We start from the raw sequence: 19916 nt of genomic DNA on the forward strand, positions 1-19916 counted from the left end.
AAGAGCGGCGTTCGGTTCCAACAGCCGTTCTTCAATTTAACTTCCAGAAAATGCAGTTTTGAGTTGTTTTTCTTTTCAAGGAACGAACCTGTGATTTAGATGTATCCTCTTCAAGTGGGCTGCAGCCATGCCTCTGGTCAGTCTCCAAATGGTCACTGGTTCCACTGCCAGGTTCACCTGGACCCTGCAGAGTTGATCGGGCACATGACCAACGTAGTCCAAAGGAGGAAGCTGTCCTACCACTCCCCCTTCGAAGAATCCCCTTTCAAGGCCCAAAATGACTTCTGCAGACCAAGACCACAGCTCCCCTGAAGTCAATGGTGTCCCTCCAGATGTGAAAAAATACATCTGCACAGTTGTGGATGATACCATATAGGTCAGTCATTTCAAGTGCATTTTAATTTCAAGACTGCTTGAGGCCCTTACAAAAGACAGGCTCTTGTTGGTGAGTACCAACAACTCGAGTCTGTATTTACCCTGCTTTAGGTCCCAGGGTCCCCGGTGTGGTTAGCTGATGCCCTTAGGTAACGGTCGCATGTTTAAAGCAGAGGCCACTCCGGAAGGCAGGGCGAGGTCTGCAAGAAATGGTGAAGAGCACCTCCAGCATTTCTCAGGGATGAGAGAGTACAGCGCTCCAGACTCCAGACAGAGGATGGAGAGGCGGCGGGGGGGGGGGACCCATTTAATCTGAGTGAAAAGATGTGGCTGATGAAAGGGTATTTAGTTAGAGAACTGTTCTCAATTTTCACATGTACAAATACCTCTACTGTTTGCTGATGAACCTTTACATTAGGTTAGCAATTAAAATGAGCTGGACCATCCAGCGGTGACATATTGGTCTCTGGTCATTGATTAACATTAACTGAGATGGACCTGACCCTTCTCCTTCAACCATAGCACGGATTTTCCTACTTGCACGTGAAATGTCACACTGTCTACCAGCTTAGTGGATTCTGACAAATCAGCTCAATATATGATCCAGGAAGTCGATTAATACACGGATAGGGGCTTCGTTTGCTCTGAGGCACACGCCACCAGAGCCTTCAATTCCCAAGGTTTTCACTGAAATGTACTGCTTATTTTAACAGAGGACACGATGAAACAGAAATATTTTTGTATGATATTCTGTACATACAATATTTTGTATGATAACCTAAGACCCCAATTTTTCCAAGTTAATAAATTCATATAGATTTTAATAAATAATAGATCATTATTCTTCTTCTAGGAATTAATTTTATTCCAAAGTCTTCGGTGCCGTAGTTACATACAGCACTTATTCCAGGAGCCAAGGTTTACTTAAGGTTTAAGTAAACCACCCCAAGTCAAGGCAACCCCAGAAGGAATCGGGAGGTCATTTCCCCAGAAAACTACCTGGCAGACAAAAGAGACAAGCGGGAAGAAACAGGCCCCTCCTTCCCCTGGGCATCTCGGGACCAAGTTGGTGCATGAAGATGGCGGAGTGGGAGCTGGACCAAGGTCAACGCGAGGGCCGAGGGCGACCAGCCTCCCAGCCTCCCAGCCTCACCTCCTCTTCTGTCCTCATTGCTTAAGCTCTGAGTTTTTTTGTTTCTTTTTCCTTCTTTTGCAACTAGAGGCATCCTGCCTGATCCCTTAGGAACCTAAGAGTCAAATTCAAGAGGCCTGACATCCATTGCCATAAACCAAAAGCCCAGTTATACAGGCCCCTTTAAGATCCTTCACTCAAGACAGCCAACTTGGAGGAATCTGTTCTCTCTTTTCCTTTTTTCACTTCTGTATATGACGAAGAAGCCCGAATACCATCACATCTCCCACGAAGGTAAACGCGACGACACCTTTCTGCTTAACACAGGTGATCTTTATACTCCAGGTAACAAAGGTAACAACGTGAGCTTTCTTGCCTATTTTTTGAAGCAAATCAGCAAAACAGGATATCATCTCATTCCCTACTAATCAAAGGCAACCTTAGTAACCCTTGAACATTTTATATTTGGGCTTTTTTAATTCGTCTTTTGTTTAGCTTCACTGGAGCAGACCAAGGGGGTAAAAGGAGGTGATAAGTTAGTTTAATCACGGACATCAAAATATAAACTGTGTGAATGGAGAAACAACTGGTATTCTGACCCTGGAGACCACAAGTTTGAAGAGATTCTCCATCGTGGCACATGAAAATGAGAGGGTGCCCACACATCATGACTTTACGATCACAGACCCCTTGCTAATTTTAATTCGCTAGTCTCACCACTACCTGTGAAGGACCCCAACTCAAAGGGGTCCATGTGTGAGTTTAGTAGGAATTAGGAAGGCATCAGAGCCTCCTACCACGAGCGAGCTGGAAAGCTAGAGAAACTCAAGGTGAGAAATAAGTGCCAGGCTTCCTTTTCACCCCAAACACGGAGTCCCAGCCTCACGGGGGTTCGTTCCAGACTAGAGGAGAAAAAGTAGTGAGCTACTTGTCTTCTCAAAATCTCCCCTCCAAGGGCTTCCCAGGTGGCGCAGTGGTTGAGAGTCCACCTGCTGATGCAGGGGACACGGGTTCACGCCCCGGTCTGGGAAGATCCCACATGCCGCGGAGCGGCTGGGCCCGTGAGCCACGGCCGCTGAGCCTGCGCGTCTGGAGCCTGTGCTCCGCAACGGGAGAGGCCACAACAGTGAGAGGCCCGCGTACCGCAAAAAAAAAAAAAAAATCTCCCCTCCGAGAAACGGCATCCAGCACCACTCCTGAGCAAGCACGGCTTAAAGGAGGCCCACAGGACGGGCTGGAGGTAATGTGCAATCTCAAAGGTCACTGTCAAATTTATATTCTAGGAGTTGCATGAATTCACCTCCCCTTGCTACTGAAAGATATAAGCGTCGGTTTAGCAGTGAAACAGAGCATTTAGACGGTTAATCCCCCCAAAGAACCAGGTTGTCTTTGGAGAAGAGGGAAGGTGCTTTTGTTCTCCCACGTTTGTTTTTTTCTTTTCTTTTTTTTTTTTTTTTCCGCGGTACGCGGGCCTCTCACCGCTGTGGCCTCTCCCGTTGCGGAGCACAGGCTCCAGACGCGCAGGCTCAGCGGCCGTGGCTCACGGGCCCAGCCGCTCCGCGGCACGTGGGATCCTCCCGGACCGGGGCACGAACCCGCGTCCCCTGCATCGGCAGGCGGACCCCCAACCGCTGCGCCACCAGGGAAGCCCCCCCCACGTTTGTTTTGCAGAGGAGAGTCGGGGTTACCAATCACCTGGTTGATTCGTTGTCTAGTTATCCAAACCATGACCTTAAGAATAAAATTAAACGTGCCATTTATCAATTCTGCCAGGATATATTAATAAAAGAAAACGCAGCTGCGTGATTTCTGTCACATCCTTGGTGGCTGAGGGAGAGGGCAAAGACTCACTGTGCTTTGTAACGTCCTGGCCGCGGCGAGCTCATTCTGCGGGGGTGAAGCCGACGGGGCCGGCTGACTGCCAGAGGCTGGGCTGGGATCTGAAATGGACACCTCCTTGAGCCCTCTGTCGGTGGGCGCTTGGGCTCATTCACAGAGTCTAGCTGTGTGGCAATCAGTGCAGCTGACAATACCTGAACTTGAGCTGCAGGAAGAGAAGTTCCAAGAATTTTAATAACTTTATTTGGTTTGTAGGGATTCACTCACAACAAGACAGGCTGGACGTGGACGCACTGCACAAGCCCTCCCCTTCTGGACGTCGGTCGCCCGGCGCGAGCTCTCACCGAGGCGCTGATGTTTACAGCCATTAACTTTATTCCAACTAAATGCCAGCCACACACAGAGCGTCAAACCTGAACTCGAAAAGCCTCAGTTAGGAAAATCAGAGTTCAATTCCATCATCCTTCACAGAAAGACAACACGATGTTCCTGAACGCTGCTGTCTGGGAGGCCCAGCAACATGGGGGGGGGGGGGCCCCCCCCATTTATAAACCAGGGCGGCCGTTGCTCTGCCACACGCATATACACGCACGCGCGTGCTGGGATCAATCCATCCCCGTCCACACCGACGAGTAAGGGATCCTCCCGGACCGGGGCACGAACCCGCGTCCCCTGCATCGGCAGGCGGACCCCCAACCGCTGCGCCACCAGGGAAGCCCCCCCCACGTTTGTTTTGCAGAGGAGAGTCGGGGTTACCAATCACCTGGTTGATTCGTTGTCTAGTTATCCAAACCATGACCTTAAGAATAAAATTAAACGTGCCATTTATCAATTCTGCCAGGATATATTAATAAAAGAAAACGCAGCTGCGTGATTTCTGTCACATCCTTGGTGGCTGAGGGAGAGGGCAAAGACTCACTGTGCTTTGTAACGTCCTGGCCGCGGCGAGCTCATTCTGCGGGGGTGAAGCCGACGGGGCCGGCTGACTGCCAGAGGCTGGGCTGGGATCTGAAATGGACACCTCCTTGAGCCCTCTGTCGGTGGGCGCTTGGGCTCATTCACAGAGTCTAGCTGTGTGGCAATCAGTGCAGCTGACAATACCTGAACTTGAGCTGCAGGAAGAGAAGTTCCAAGAATTTTAATAACTTTATTTGGTTTGTAGGGATTCACTCACAACAAGACAGGCTGGACGTGGACGCACTGCACAAGCCCTCCCCTTCTGGACGTCGGTCGCCCGGCGCGAGCTCTCACCGAGGCGCTGATGTTTACAGCCATTAACTTTATTCCAACTAAATGCCAGCCACACACAGAGCGTCAAACCTGAACTCGAAAAGCCTCAGTTAGGAAAATCAGAGTTCAATTCCATCATCCTTCACAGAAAGACAACACGATGTTCCTGAACGCTGCTGTCTGGGAGGCCCAGCAACATGGGGGGGGGGTCCCATCCCCCATTTATAAACCAGGGCGGCCGTTGCTCTGCCACACGCATATACACGCACGCGCGTGCTCGGATCAATCCATCCCCGTCCACACCGACGAGTAAAGACCGCGTTCACCCAGCCCCGAGCGCTACTCGTTCCTTCTGTCCACAGCACGGCTATTCGAGACTCTCCTAACAGTGAAGACAACATAGAACAGTGAAGACAACATAGTTCACATGCCTTTCTGTAAACACAAACTGATGTTTCCATGTCTCCAGCCTCCACACACACACACACACACACACACACACACACACACCCACACACTACTGCCTGCATCCTGTTTTCTACTAGTTCAATTCAACAAGAGTCCTTAAAATGTTTAGAGCTTGCAAGGGCTCCCCACTGGGCCCAGGGCAAGGTGCCACCTCCTTAGCGCACCCGAGGCCCTTTCCAGGGGTCTGAGTGACATTTTCAGCCATGGCCAGTTCACAAATACCCAACGGGTAGTTTATTTCTCAATCTTCTGGGGTCCCAGATCCCTTTGAGTGCTGATGAAAACTGCGGGGTCCTTCCTTACAAAGAAATTAAGTCTGCATATGCACACACGATTTTACAAACAACGATTTCAGGAAACTGGAAGAAACCTCTGAAACTCAACCCTCGACTTCTCGAGATGATGGAGTCCTGGCCGTAGCCTAAAGCCCACGTCAAACGTCAGCTGCTCTGCAACGTCTTCTGCCAGATGCTTCCTCCCCCCACAGGCAGGACCGGCTTCCTGCCCTGTGCTGCCCACCCCTGCCCCAGCCCGTGCCACTCCCTATGCCGGGTGGTTGTTTCCATAATCCCCTCAACCAGACCCTAAGGGCTTCACGTCCGGCATTACTGCCCCAGCACCCAGCCCGGGTCCAAGCACTGAATAATGCAGCTTTAGAAATGTGTTTTCCAAAAAGAGACCTTTGTCTATAACAATTAGAAGCGATATGTTACATGTGCTCATTCCTTCAGCAAACACTGACTTAATTTCCTTTATAAATTTCAAGACAAAGAATAATCACAGGGCTAACTGGATTTTCACACTTCCTTTCCCGAAAGCTTCACACATCTTTGCCCGGCAACAGCGGCAAGTGCTGTTTTTTCCAATTTCCCCAACTCAGGGAAGAATACAAATATAGCCCTGTTTAGAGAAAGAAGAGGCATGGTGCTGGATCTGGACTGCAAGGCCTGGCTCCCAGATCAGACGCTCTGTGGGGACACTAGTCACAGAATGAAAAATACCCCAAAGAAGAAGTCGTGCTCTTCCTGGCTGTACAAAGGGAAAAACCTTAAGGTTTAGGTGAGTTAACAGGCTCCAAAAGGAGCACCGTCCTTGGCTGTTCGTAACTAGAAAGGGCTTTGTCACACAGCGAGAAACAGAACCGTGCCCAAGGAGCTAATAAAATTTCCACCGCTCCAGACACGCCCGAGAACTAGCCGCTTTTATCTGAGAACCGGGTCACACGGCTGAAAAGCAAGGAGGCAAAACCCTTGCAGAGACCTGCAACAGCAGGATCCCCGGCGTGAGGGCTGTGCGGAGACTGGGCCAGGCGCCCCTGTGGTGGGTGCGCAGGGTCGATCGAGGGAAGTACGCACACATGGACAACCACACGGGCCCGGGTGACACACAATCCAGAAAGATCCCGTTTTCTCTTTCATTACTGTGGACAACAGCTACCTTGCACATCTGGATCGTTCATCATATGCTCCTGCAAACCATCCAGGACTCTCTGAATCTCGCTCCTAGCCACACAGCTTCCATGCACGGCCTCGGGTGTGCCGCCACCTTCCTCCTGTGGGCCAGCCTTGCTCAGGAGCAGCTCTAAGTCCTTGCTTATGTCAGGGAGAGGAGTTCGCCAATAAAGGAAATTATTGAAAACGTCCTCAGGACTCCCCGGGCGGGCCCAGGAGTCTGGTCCAGGATGGCTGTTGACAGGGAGGTCGTTAATACTGGGGAGCTTCGTGGCCTCGGGGGAAAGCCTGGTCACCTCGGCTCCAGCCAAGACAGAGTCTTCCGTTGGGTTCTCCGTCAGGCCAATTGGAGGAGCTACTGACGCACGGAAAATTGCTGGTGTCCGTGGATGCGCCTTCCGGGGGTAGAGCGGGCCCTGTCTGGCCTGGCTTTGTTGAGCTAGTTTAAATTGAGGGAAGAGAATTTTTAGCACCGTGTGCAATAGACTAGAAGTCAAATGGAGAAACCTCAGACCCCCACCCTCGCGAAGCCAGTCCTCCTCTCTACCTGGCCACCCAGCCTCCCGTGTCTTCCAGTGCCAGAAGTTGATAACCTCACAGAGGATAAGAGGTCCAGTCAGTGCCCTCTGCCCCACTGGGAGTATTACAAGCACTGAAAATGCCACAGGAAGGTTCACCCAATCCCTCCATTACATTCAAGTGGTGCATCAGCCCTGGCTTCCGCGGGCACCCCTTCCGTGGCGAGATTTCATGCACTTACTGCTCATCAGTACCTCCACCAGGGGGCAGGCATTAGAAAATAAAAGGTGCTAGAGCTGCTAAGAACTGGCTGTTTGTGAACCACTTGGAAAGTCTTGATGACGAAGATGTGGCACACAGGCCTGACCTTCAGCAAGAATTCAATGCATTTTGGCGGAGAAAGATGGAGAGGAGGATGCACCAATCTTACGAAGCATCCGTGCCATCCGAGATGTGAATCACCTCCTCTCACGCTGCTGAGGAGGAATATTCGCAATGGAGAGATGCTTGTAAACTACCTCGAATGGCCTGCTTAGTATGCACCCATCGTCTTCTGAGGAAACAGGAAAAAACCCGAGATCAGTCACTAGAACTTACGAGAAGAACAGTGTGGGCCCTACTAACGGTGAGTCAGGAACGTCACCTTCGCGTGCATGAAAAATCCTACGGCACAAAATTCTATTGGGCAGACTTCACATTTTCCCTGTGTAAATTATCCAAAGAACTTCATTAATCAAAAAGTAAGAGAAAATTTTCTTTATAGGTTATTTAATCACAACTCTGAATGAATATTTTATCTAAATTTAGGAGACACAGTAGCTTCATTATTTATAACCCAGTAGTCATGTTTCAAAATCATTATTGCAATTACTTTTTGCTTCTTTACATAATTAAAGCTCTAATATTCCATCTTGCCCAGAAGGTCACTGTTACTAAAGCTCCAGACAAGATAATTGCTAGAATTTTAGGTGGATGCTTGAGGTGAAGCCAGGATCCTGATAATTACCCCAGCCGAAACTTACCAGGCTGAGGACATGTTGCCGTGGCTGCCTGCACCCAGTGACCCGGAGGTGAAACCCGAGTCCAAATCCGGAGCCGGTGGTCGGATGCTCAGGGTGCCATCTTCTCGAATATGAAGGACAGCCCTGGAGGGGCTGGCAAAGGTGAAGATGGCGGGGCCCGGGGACTGGAAGGCAGCCTGGCGCACCTGAAACCAGAGGAGAAGGGCGCGGTGGACGCGGTGCCGGCCAGGTCTGATCCCAGGCTGAACAGATGCCTGATCACCAGACAATTCACTGTCCGCCACATTATGTCTAAGCAGATGTATTGCTTTCTAAGGCAGTCCCTAAGTTCCAAGTAAACTATTTTTCAACAGAAAATCAGGAAACATTTAGTGCCATCATGTAGTTTGTATGCTGCCAGAATATTAATTCCACATCAAATAATTCCAGACTTTGTAAAGCATCTGAACAGACCTTATTCATCATTACGGGCATGTTTATGATCATAACAGAAAAGGCAACGATACAGTTACAGCTTTCTCCTCCTCCCTTCTCATTTCTGTGATATTCGTTTGCTATGAATGCTGAGGCGTGTGCTACTTTCTTACTACACACCAGGCTTCTGAGATTTTAGGTGCCCTAATAATCCTCACAAAGTCTAAATATGCCAATCCGTTACTGAAAAGACACAGTACACAGTGCCAAGTCCAAAGCCACACGGAGGCCTGCGAGTGGCCGCACTCACCCGTCGACAGGGGTCACTGATCAGTGCGATAAAGAGCGCTGAGAGCCTGGCCCGGCGGCCCTCGGGGGGGGGGGGGGGGGGGCGTGTTGTGGGACGCGGCCATGAAGCAGACCAGACCGCACAGGCTTTCCCCATCCCCCATGCATTGTCTGAGCAGAGCTCAAAAAGCTTCGGGAGCTACCAAAGCAAACAAAACCATGCCGCCCGAAGGAAGGGCAGACCTGTTTCAATGATGTATTTAAGGCAGAGCCTTAAGTTAATGACACAGAAGGGAACTAGCTATGAGTCCAAAAGGAATCGTCTGAAACAAACACAAGTAACTTCCTTTACCTCTTAATCCTAGTAAATGACTGCGTTAAATTCAACAAGATAATGCAGAAAACCTCCCCAAAGGCTGAATGACTGATATGCGCCTGTGACGTGTAGAGAAGAATTGTGAATGACTTTGCACTTGTGGATTCCCCAACTAGCGGCCCCATCCAGGTCCCGCGGTCTTTGGCTGGGGTACTTTAGTGAAAGAAGGCATACTGTTGAAACCTCACAGTACCACCAATAGTTCCAGTCCACGGAACACACACTGCGTGCAGTGGAATGCAATGGATTGTCATCGCCCTGGATATACACGGTTGTGAGTCCATTTACAAGTTCACATCGGTCCTCCTCGGTGTGACCATAAATGTGCGGCGCTTCAGTTAAACTAGTCGTATTCCAGCCATACAGGTAGTCCGCCCTGTCATGTAAAAGTGGCAAGTGCTTACTTAGCACAGTTCTCCGGGGGCCTGGTACTGGGTGGGCAGTGGAGAAGCAAAGATGAACGTGATGGAGTGAAGTCCCCGTCAGCAACGCTGCAATGAGGCGTGGTGGGGGCCACGCAAGCACTCTGAACAGAACGTCATGGAATGCTGAAAAGGGAGAAATTAACTCTCTCTGACCCAGCGGGTAGGTGAGTCCAGACAGGGAAGGAACTTGACAGAGGCAAATGCACACGCAAGCTGGGTGTGAAGTGTGAGTAGGGTCCCCCCGCCAGGCAGGGAAGCCTCTGGAAGGAGACGGGCAGTAATGAGCAGGGGCAGGGAGGTGCACGAGAGCAGAGAGCTAGCTGCAAGTCCCTGAAGAGTCCCCCGGCTGCCTGGTGACGTGGTTCTCCAGACTGTTGTGCTGAGAATCACCAGGGACTTCAGCAAAAATACAGACCCTGGCCGTGCCCCCTTTCTCCCTCCCTGCGGTTCAGATGCACAACCGAAGGTCAGGGCGGCGTTCAGACCCAAGGGAGGCGCGTGGAGGTGAGGCAGGAAAGGTACTTGTGAAGGGAACTGAGGGGTCAACAAGGGTCTGGATTTTAATCTGTAAACCAAGAAAAAAATCCCACAGGTTCTGAAACCCAGGAGCGAGGTGGTGGAGTAGTGTTCTAGAAAGAGCAGTCAAGAAGGGACAGAGGGCGGCTTAGACAGTGAGAAGAGCCGGGGGGCGGGGGGCAAAGCGAGCGGTGAGGAAGCCACAGCAGAAGTCCCCGGGGAAGAGGGCGGGGCTGCCCCTGCAGCATCCCACACACCAGCTGCCTGAGGCTTAGAAGAGATGTAAGCTTCAGGAGTCAAGAAACCTGAAACTGATGGATGCAAAACTGAGCTGCCATTCCAAAGTAACAGACTCATAAATACAAAACTTCACCACTGGGCTTCCCTGGTGGCGCAGTGGTTAAGAATCCGCCTGCCAATGCAGGAGACTGGGGTTTGAGCCCTGGTCCGGGAAGATCCCACATGCCGCGGAGCAACTAAGCCCGCGCGCCACAACTACTGAGCCTGTGCTCTAGAGCCTTTGAGCCACAGCTACTGAAGCCCGTGCGGCTAGAGCCTGTGCTCCGCAACAAGAGAAGCCACCGCAATGAGAAGCCCACGCACTGCAATGAAGCGTAGCCCCCACTCGCCACAACTAGAGAAAGCCTGCACACAGCAACGAAGACCCAATGCAGCCAAAAATAAATAAATAAATTTATAAAAAAAAAAAAAAAAAAAACTTCACCACTAATTTCAAAAGTACCCTAAGAAGTGCATCAGCAACTACAGCGGGCAAAACATCACATACCAAAAATTTCTCAGTGGCTTCTTGTCTGACAGCATGACAAATATCACCAAAATCTGTGGCACATACCTTAAAAAGGCAAAAGGCATACTCATTATTCTCCGATTTCTTTTTGTCTTAACAAATTGTGAAAACTAACAAGCAGGAGCCTTGAGAGCAACGAGTCCTCTGGTCGGGCAGCTAACAAGCACTTACTGAGCCCGGTGCCTCCACTGCACTGGAAACAGAAGATTTACAATAGAGCACCACACGCTAGGACGCTGTGGCTCCTCATCATCTCAATACATAATGCTTTTGGTTAGCACTAGAGCAAAAGAGACCCTTAATGTCCTCTGCATGGTAAATGAGACCCAGCTCCTTGCCTCTGCGTCACGAAGGGAGACCACAGGGAAGATGGGCAGCTGCACAGCAAGGTGGACGGTGAGGCTGCTCGGGGAGGGGGCTGGCAATGGTCTTCAGAAGGAAGAATATGACAACCGAGTGACGAGCGATAAACGGGGAGGGCAGTGCAGGGGGTGCAGTTGGAAGGTACAGCAAACATGCGAGGGTCCTGGAGCCAGTCAGCCCCAGTGATGAAAGGCCTTGCACGCCTGGGCCCCAGCACTGAAGCACAAGCCACCAATGTCTCTTCCTCCTGTGCCCAAGAGGGTTACCCTCACGGAGTCTAACCCTACGTCTCCACAGATGCCCAGATGGCAGGGAAAACCGGCAACAGTGTTCACTGTTTTCCTTACACAGTTCACACTGGCCACGTTTTTCATCCAGACTGTGTCTACTGAGGAAGTCCAGGCACTTTAAAGGAATCAATTTTGAATCTTGTTTAACTTTTTGAATTTTTCAAGTTTTGAAACTGTACGTTCCCACCTTCCGAACTTGAACGAGCTTCCCATCATCACACAGCTCACAGAATCGAGGGAGCAGCAGGCGTTCAACCGTGCTCTTGCTCAGCACTGATGCCAGCTTGTAGATTACCTACAAATAACAAGAAAACCTGGGTCACTTGGAATACCAAAGCATAAATGTCTCACATATCACTAACTGGATACCGAAAGCTAATATCAAAAATATTGCCAAAATACCCAAGAGGTCAAAACAGAGAACACCTTCTTTTGCATTTTGTCAAGTTATATCAATAGAAGGCCAATAGTTTTCAAGTTTTACTCAGATACGGTTTGTCTAAAGGTGAAGAGTTACCATTTGCCAGGTGCCTACCATGTGCCTGACACGTGGATGAACAATTTATGTGCATTACCTATTTCATGTTCCTCAAACCCTATGACATGAGTATCATTTATCTTCATTTTTCCAGATAAGGAAACTAACGCTCAAAGAGGTTAAGTCATGTTACCAAAACCAAAGAGTAGTGAGGTGGGACATACAGTAACAGCTGGACAAAGCATAAAAGATGGCTCACAGGCGATCACTGAAGACTAACCAAACATTGGTAGGGACTAAAGGGAAGCAGACCCTTGAGAGGGGAAACCACACTGGGTACAACATGCACTGCTTGCTGCTGCCTTTCTGCCTGGGGCATCCTTCATTCTGTACAGCCACGTGGGGTAGCTGGACTTCCAAGTAAAAGCTACCATTTTACTGGCTTGAGAAGTCAGAGGACAGAGACGGAGGTGGCCAGGGAGGCTGGAAAGTTAGGGTAGAAATCCTGGGAGGGAGGGAAGGATGGAGGAAGGGAGCTAAAGAAGGGAGAGCCCCCACCTCTGATTAAATCCTACTCTTATCTTTGGCTGATCTCAGCACCACGTGGGCACAGGGGAGATAGTGAGTTTCACAGAGCAAAGCAATAGCTTGAAGGCAGAAGGATCTGTGTGGTTTCAGCTGCCGAGAACTGCAAAGGAAACAGAACCTGAACTGTTTGCTAGAACAAAGTCAACACTCTTCAGAGGAAAAACACAGAATCCAGAGTTTCTGCAATGTTTCATCGAGAAGATACATTAGTCACAGACGTGAGAACAAATGGGAAAATGTGACTTACATTCAAGAAAAATCTCAATCACTAGAAACAAATCCACAGAAGATCCAGATGTTAGAATTAGTGGACTTTAAAAGGACTTTAAAGAGCTATTATAAATATGTTCAAGAACTAAAAGGCAAATAGAGTCATAACAAATGAACAGATAGGAAATCTCACCAAAGAAATGGAAACTATAAGAAAGAATCAAGACTTCTGGTAATAACACTGTAGCTTGGTCAGACTTGCGCTCTTACAGATAACAATTACAGAATCTTGAAAAAAACATTGAAAAAAATTAATTTAAGAGTACTGGAGAGCAACCAAAAGGCAGAAACTAGAGCAGAGGCTGTCCTTAAAAGATGAACTGCAACAGGAGAAATTTGCAAATAAGGTCCAAAATCTGTGTCTATATTTTGCTGAGATCCTTGGCTGCTGCTAAACTACACATATATGGGGAGACCCCAGGGACCCAGCAGAAAAGCAGCAGCCAGAAACTAAACAAACTGAGCAGAGGCGTCAGCTGCTGCTCACCACAAAGGAGACAGCTGGGAGTTGGAGATCAGACAAGATTACTGCCTGCTATGTAAAAAATCACTTTAGAGAAATAAAACAGAATCCAGATCTCTGTAGTGTATCATTTTTAATGTCCAGTATTCAATTAAAAATAACTATGTATTAAGAGGAAAAAGTGACCCATAATAAAGAAAAAATCAATCAACAGAAATCAACACCAAGATGATCCAAATGTTGCAGCCACCAGACAGTCACTTTCAAGGAGCTTTTATAAATATATTCAAGGATGAGAAGAAAATACAAGCATAAAGAACATACAGGGAATCTCTACATCATAGAGATATATAAACTATAAAAAAAGGTCAAAATGGGGACTCCCCTGGGGGTCTAGTGGTTAAGAATCCACCTTCCAATCCAGAGGATGCAGGTTCGATCCCTGGTCAGGGAACTACGGTCCCACGTGCCATGAGGCAACTAAGCACACACACCGCAACTGCTGACCCCGTGTGCTCTGGAACCCATGCGCCACAACTAGAGAATCCGCACACCACAACAAAAGATCCCACCTGCCACAATGAAAGATCCTGCGTGCTGCAACTAAGACCCAACGTAGCCATAAATAAAAAAATAAATAAATATTTTTTTAAAAGGTCAAAACGGAAACTCTAGAGCTGAAAACGACAATAACTGAAATGAAAAATTTAATGGAAAGGGCTAATAGACTGGAGATGACAGAAAGAGTCACCAAACTTAAAAACAGATCAATGAAGATCACTAAATCTGAACATCAGAGACAAAAATTACTTAAATAAACAAAACAAACAAACAAAAACAGAACCTCAAAGACCTGTTGTTGGGACAATATCAAGGGTCCCAACTTTATAAGGCCCGGACTGAAAGGAGAAAGAGAGAAAAAGCACCTAAAGGAACAATAGCCAAAAACTGCCCAAATAGGATATTTTCCACACAGGAGTATGATATGAATGACAGCTGACTTCCCCAGGAGACAACAGTGCTGCAAGGAAAAACAAAAACAAACCTCAATTCTATATCCAGTAAAACTATCATTCAAAAATGAAGGCAAAATAAAGACATTTTCCGATTAAAACTGGGAGGTTTCATCAGCAGCCAACCAAATTCAAAAAAAGTATTAAAGGAAGTTCTTCAGGCTGCAGGGAAAGGATACCAGATGGAAACTCAGACCTAGGAAAGGAAGCAAGAGCACCAAAAATGGTAAAAATGCGGGTATAAAGGACTATGCATTTTTTCCCTTTTCTTACTTTCTCCCAAAGATAGAATTGTTCAAATCTAAAATTATAATACCACGTTACCAGGATCATCATGTGATGTACATGTCAAAATGTATATGACAACCACGGCACAGAGGAGGAGAGGGTGAAGGGAGCTACGATGTTGCAAGGTCCTACATTTTTGAAAATCCTCAATAGAGAAATTAAAGTGCAGTATACAAAAATATCCAATTAGCCCAAGAAAAGGCAGGAAATAACAGAAGAACAAATGACACAAATGGAAAACAAATAACAAAATGGCAGAATTAAATTCAAATATATCAATAATTACATTAAACATAAATGGAATAAACACTCCAATTAAAAGGCAGAAACTATCAGATTGGCTATAAAAGGAAGACCAAACTCTATGCTAATGAAAGCAGGAGCATTTTAAATGTAAAGACATATAAGGTTTTGAGTAAAGAGATGTAAACAAATATACTATGATGGGCAGTAAGCATAAGAATGCTGGAGTGGTTACAGTAACATCACAGTGGACTACAAGATACAGATTACTACTAGTGATAAAGAAAGTCACTTCTTAGTAAAAGAGTCAATACATCACAAATATATAAACATTAAATGTGTAGCTTTAAACCCTTAAAGTAGACAAGAAGATAGGCTGAAAAATATTAAGCTTCCTCCTTAAGAAACTGGAAAACTACAAGCAAATTGAACTCAAGTAAGTAGAAGGAAGGAAATAATAAACAGTAGAAATTACCAGTATCATAAATGAAAGGGATAAAACTACAGATCTTCCAGGCATTAAGAGGTAAGGGAGGGGCTTCCGTGGTGGCGCAGTGGTTGAGAGTCCGCCTGCCCATGCAGGGGTCGCAGGTTCGTGCCCCAGTCCAGGAGGATCCCACGTGCCACGGAGCGGCTAGGCCCATGGGCCGTGGCTGCTGGGCCTGCGCGTCCGGAGCCTGTGCTCCACAGCAGAAAAGGCCGCAACAGTGAGAGGCCTGTGTACCGCAAAAAAAAACCAAACCAAAACAAAACAAAAAAAGAGGTAAGGGAATATTGTAAGCAACTTTATCCCAGCAACTTGATAAATTAACAACTTAGATGAAATTAATAAGTTCCCTAAAATATACAGCTTACCCAATAACACAGATGAAATAACAAGCCTGAATAGCCCATATCTGTGTTGAATCTGTTATCAAAAACCATCTCACAAAGAAAACCCTACAACCAGAGGTTTTACTGGTGAATTCTAACAAATATTTAAGGGCAAAATAACACCAATCTTAAAAAAATCTTTCAGAAAATAGAAGAGCAGGGAATACTTCCCAACTCATTTTTTGAAGCCAGAATAACCCCGATTCTAAAAGCTGACAAAAACATAACAGGAAAAGAAAATTGCTTACAATAGTCCACTTGAATATAGATGTGAAAATCTCAACAAAATGTCAGCAAATAATGGAGAAGGGAACGCTCTTCACAGTAGAATGACAGCGGGAATCGTCAGTGGATGCTAATACTAGTGGGTGAAAGTTTGATGAACAGCAAACTTGTGTAGCTGCAAAGTAACTCCCCTTATTATGTCCAGAGGGGAAAAGCGGTGCAGAGAAACTTGGCAGACACCACTTCTGTCTAAGTCACCAGAGTTAACATCATCAATCTCAGGACGAACTGAAGTCCTGGGCCTCCTAACGTGACACATAAGGACACAACATTACTTCCAGGGCATCCCGCCAGAAATGCAGAGCCTGAATCTAGTCATGAGGAAACATAGGACAAACCTAAATTGGGAGACATTCCACCAAAGCACTGGCCTGTCCTCTTCCAACATGTTAATGTTAACAAAATTCAGAGAAAGACTCAAGATCTGCCCCAGGTTCAAGGAGACAGAGGAGATGCGACAATTCAGTGCAATGTGTGATCCTGGACAAATGACAATATTTGAACATGAGCCATGGATGAGATATTAGTATTGTATCAGGGTTAAAATTCCTGATTTTGATCAGTGTACTATGGTTGTTTAGGAGAGAATTTCCTTGTTTTTAAAAAGGAAATCACTGAAGTATTTAGGAGTAAAGGGGCACAATGTCTCCAATTTACTCTCAAATGGCTCAGAAAAATATACACACGTATGTGTATGTATATATCTGTGTGTGTGCACAGATGTGTAAAGAGAGAGGATGTGATTAAACAAACAGACATAAGTATAAACCACTGGAGAAGTGAGATAAAGTATGTACAGGAGTTCACTCCTGCAACTTTTCCAGAAGTTTGAAATTAAGACAGAATGAAAAATTACCCCCCAAAATGTTTAAAGAACTCTCCCATCCCCCCTCCAAAAAAGAAAAAGGGAAGAAGAAAGGAAAGAAGGACTTCCCATCCCTCATGTCTGCTCTGCCCACTGCACAGCACTGCCTTTTTTTTTTTTTTTTTTAAACAGCAGAGCAAGCTCCTGGTTAGCAGTTCACCCACTATTCTACTTGGAATCTGCACATAGCAGACAAGAGGGAAAAGAGAACCAACTGGGGTGGGGGAAGAGGAAACTATCCCCACAACACAAATGAGGGAAAGGCTGTGTCTTCCGAATTTAGAAGACACATATTTCTGATCTGATGCTCGGCAGAACTGCATAGAGTGACAGCCACGTAAATGAGCCACAAGGCTTCATATCCAGGGTGACGGGCAACTAAAGAGGGCCTGGCATCTCTACCCGCCCTCTCCATCTGCCACGCCCACACGACCTATTACTACCCGTGTGCAACAAATCCAGAATCGTTAAAAAGTCGGCACTCCGAGCGACAAGAAATGACATTCCCGTGGCCCTGGGAACCACTTGTATGCAATGACGATCTTCACTTGGTTGCTGGGGGCCAACTATTCTTTATGGCACACAACCACAACATTCTTTTTAAATAAATGCACAAATAAAAATGAGCTCAAAACTAGGAATGACAACAAAACATGAGGAAGCCTTAATGTGAAAACGTGTTGTGAGAGAAAAATAGGCTTCTGACAATTAGTTATAATCTCAGAATGCTAATGGCCTTCCTGCAAGCGAGAGGAATTATAATTGGTCTCCGGTGGCCTGTTTATGCTGTCTAGATATAATTACAGGATACAGCGCTTCCAGGTTTTACCAATTCATTCATTCAACAACTAACATTTATTTAGTACTGACTCTGGGCCTGGCACTGTGCTGGGTGCCGAGGGCAGAAAGACACCTGTTGTTTAAGAAGCGCACTATTTTGAAGGAGAAATAAACAAACAAATGAAGTTCGCAGTTCGATTGCTAAATGACAGAAGACAGAGATATGAACCAAGCCTCCGGGGTGTGTGGAGGAGGGAGTCGCTAATGTCGCCTGGCATATTAGACAGACTTCACAGAACAAACCGCATTTATCTGAGAAACCAGGACATAAGAAACCAACACATAATACACATAACCTGCACTGCATAACTCAATTTTAAAATGCCCAGGACATGTCCAGTTGGCTAGCTCCGATTCCCTCAATCATGTAGACACTAGGGTTGCTGACATCAGAATCGACTGATTGTAACTTCCAAAGGGAATGCAAAGGCTAACAAATAGATGCACATTTTGTCTATAGAGGCACGCCGTTTCCTCGGAGCAAGAAGCAATTCCTTCAAAACGGCACTGTTCCGAGAGTGTGTGCTTATGGACATGTGGACGTAGCAACATTCACACCATATGGCTGCAAAGAAAGCCCGAAATACAAGGGCATCGGAGAAGTGCAATTTGCTTCTTTTCTCACCTGTCACCTCCTCACACATATATGTTGGTAGCCACAGTGTTTGGGGTGTCACTCAGACCAGCTAAAGGAGAGTGCTGTCCTCCTGGGGAAGCTCTGCCAATCCCACACATGGCCTCCGTCCCTTGAAGAATGAAATCCACTCCCTATCGTACTGTCATCTCCTAGCTGAAAAGAGAACAGCACCCTCTGTACTCCAGGACTCTGGAGTGAGACCCCCTCCAAGACTCCTTGACCTCCAGGAAATAAGGGAAGAGAGAACAGCTTCTGGGTCTGACCCAAGCACACACGGGCCAGGTAAGGAGCCCCACATCCTGCTTCCCCTGGGGCCCTAAGGGAAGAGAAGTGGCAATCTTCCAGAAGTACCCTGAAATGCAGATGTGCCTCTACCTGGGGAGGGTTCAAGACCATTTCTGTTCTTTGCAGCCACATTTAAAAGCTTGCACATTTCAAGTAATGAAATCGGCAACCCACTTTGAATAAAAAGTGCAATTTATGTGAACTAATTTGTTCTGCAAGTGAAATGTGAAGAGAGCTTTTTGAAGACTTGTTATATTTTCCAAATATCTTCACCAAAAGAAAAGAAGAATATTGCTGACAAGAATGGAGCGGTTGGAAACAAAATAAAAATCACGCAAAAACGCCTTTAAAATTATTTGTCATGGTATTTGGCAGTCTTTAGGGATAAGATATTTGGTTGTCAGTTGTAGCTTTGGAAACCAGCCTAACCAACTTTCAAATGAAAAAGAAGATCTAGTTGGCAAAGTTTACCGCTCAACTGCCAAGTATCCCAACTAAATGATATTATCCAGGTTCATTCTGCAAAATGAATTTAATTTCTTACAGGGAAACTTGAAATTTATCATAGAACCCTGAAGAATTTGAATTTTAATAATCAATTATTCTTCAGCCTGATTCATCTTATAAACATATGGAATATGCAAAAAAATAAATTAGTCAAAAAAGCCAGACCTTTAACTCATAGTTGAGGACAACTTTTACATAAATGAAGAATAATGACCACATGTTCTGATGCTGTACTACAAATTTCTAGCTCCATGGTGTATAATGTTTCCACTTTGAAAAAGAATTCCTTTTTCGAACATCATTCTTTCTCAACCAAGAAAACAACCATATCTTATTGTACTCACAATTAAGGCTAAAGATTCTGTAAATCCTTATGTATTTTCCTAAAATGCTGGAACATTCCTGGAGCTATTTAGTTCTGTGATGCCAACACTAAGGGCCGGCCGGTGCAGCAACCCCTGCCTCGGTCCCTGGGGAGGGAGCGGCAGCTACGGAACACAAGGTGGCCTTGGGTGACCTTCCCCTGACCCACGAAGGAGAAGCCCGAGGACAAGCTGGGTCGTAGTCTAAGGGCGGCACGTGAAGGCCAGCACCGGCTCGTCAACAGCTAGTTTGTGAACAAGGGTTCCAGAAGCAAGGAGGAAGTCCTTGCTCGCATAATCACTTCATAATGGGTACAGAATCCTACAAACCCAAGGATACCACAAAATTAACTACTAAAAGTAGAAGACATTCAGTACTTACACTCTTACTTTCATCGTATAC

General features: G+C 46.6%; 1 protein-coding gene across 1 annotated transcript in view; it reads right to left on the bottom strand.

The window, feature by feature from the left end:
* LOC103088246 (putative serine/threonine-protein phosphatase 4 regulatory subunit 1-like) overlaps positions 1-19916 on the bottom strand; it is a 53215-nt gene that overhangs the window by 15365 nt on the left and 17934 nt on the right. The window contains 6 exon segments of the mRNA XM_082930854.1: positions 6482-6981; positions 8037-8221; positions 8761-8820; positions 8878-8937; positions 10843-10908; positions 11704-11811. Of these exon segments, the coding sequence (XP_082786980.1) occupies positions 6482-6981; positions 8037-8221; positions 8761-8820; positions 8878-8937; positions 10843-10908; positions 11704-11811 (979 nt within the window).

This window comes from Lipotes vexillifer, unplaced genomic scaffold, assembly GCF_000442215.2.
Source record: "Lipotes vexillifer unplaced genomic scaffold, Lipotes_vexillifer_v1.1 scaffold524, whole genome shotgun sequence".
In the NCBI taxonomy this organism is placed as follows: domain Eukaryota; kingdom Metazoa; phylum Chordata; class Mammalia; order Artiodactyla; family Lipotidae; genus Lipotes; species Lipotes vexillifer.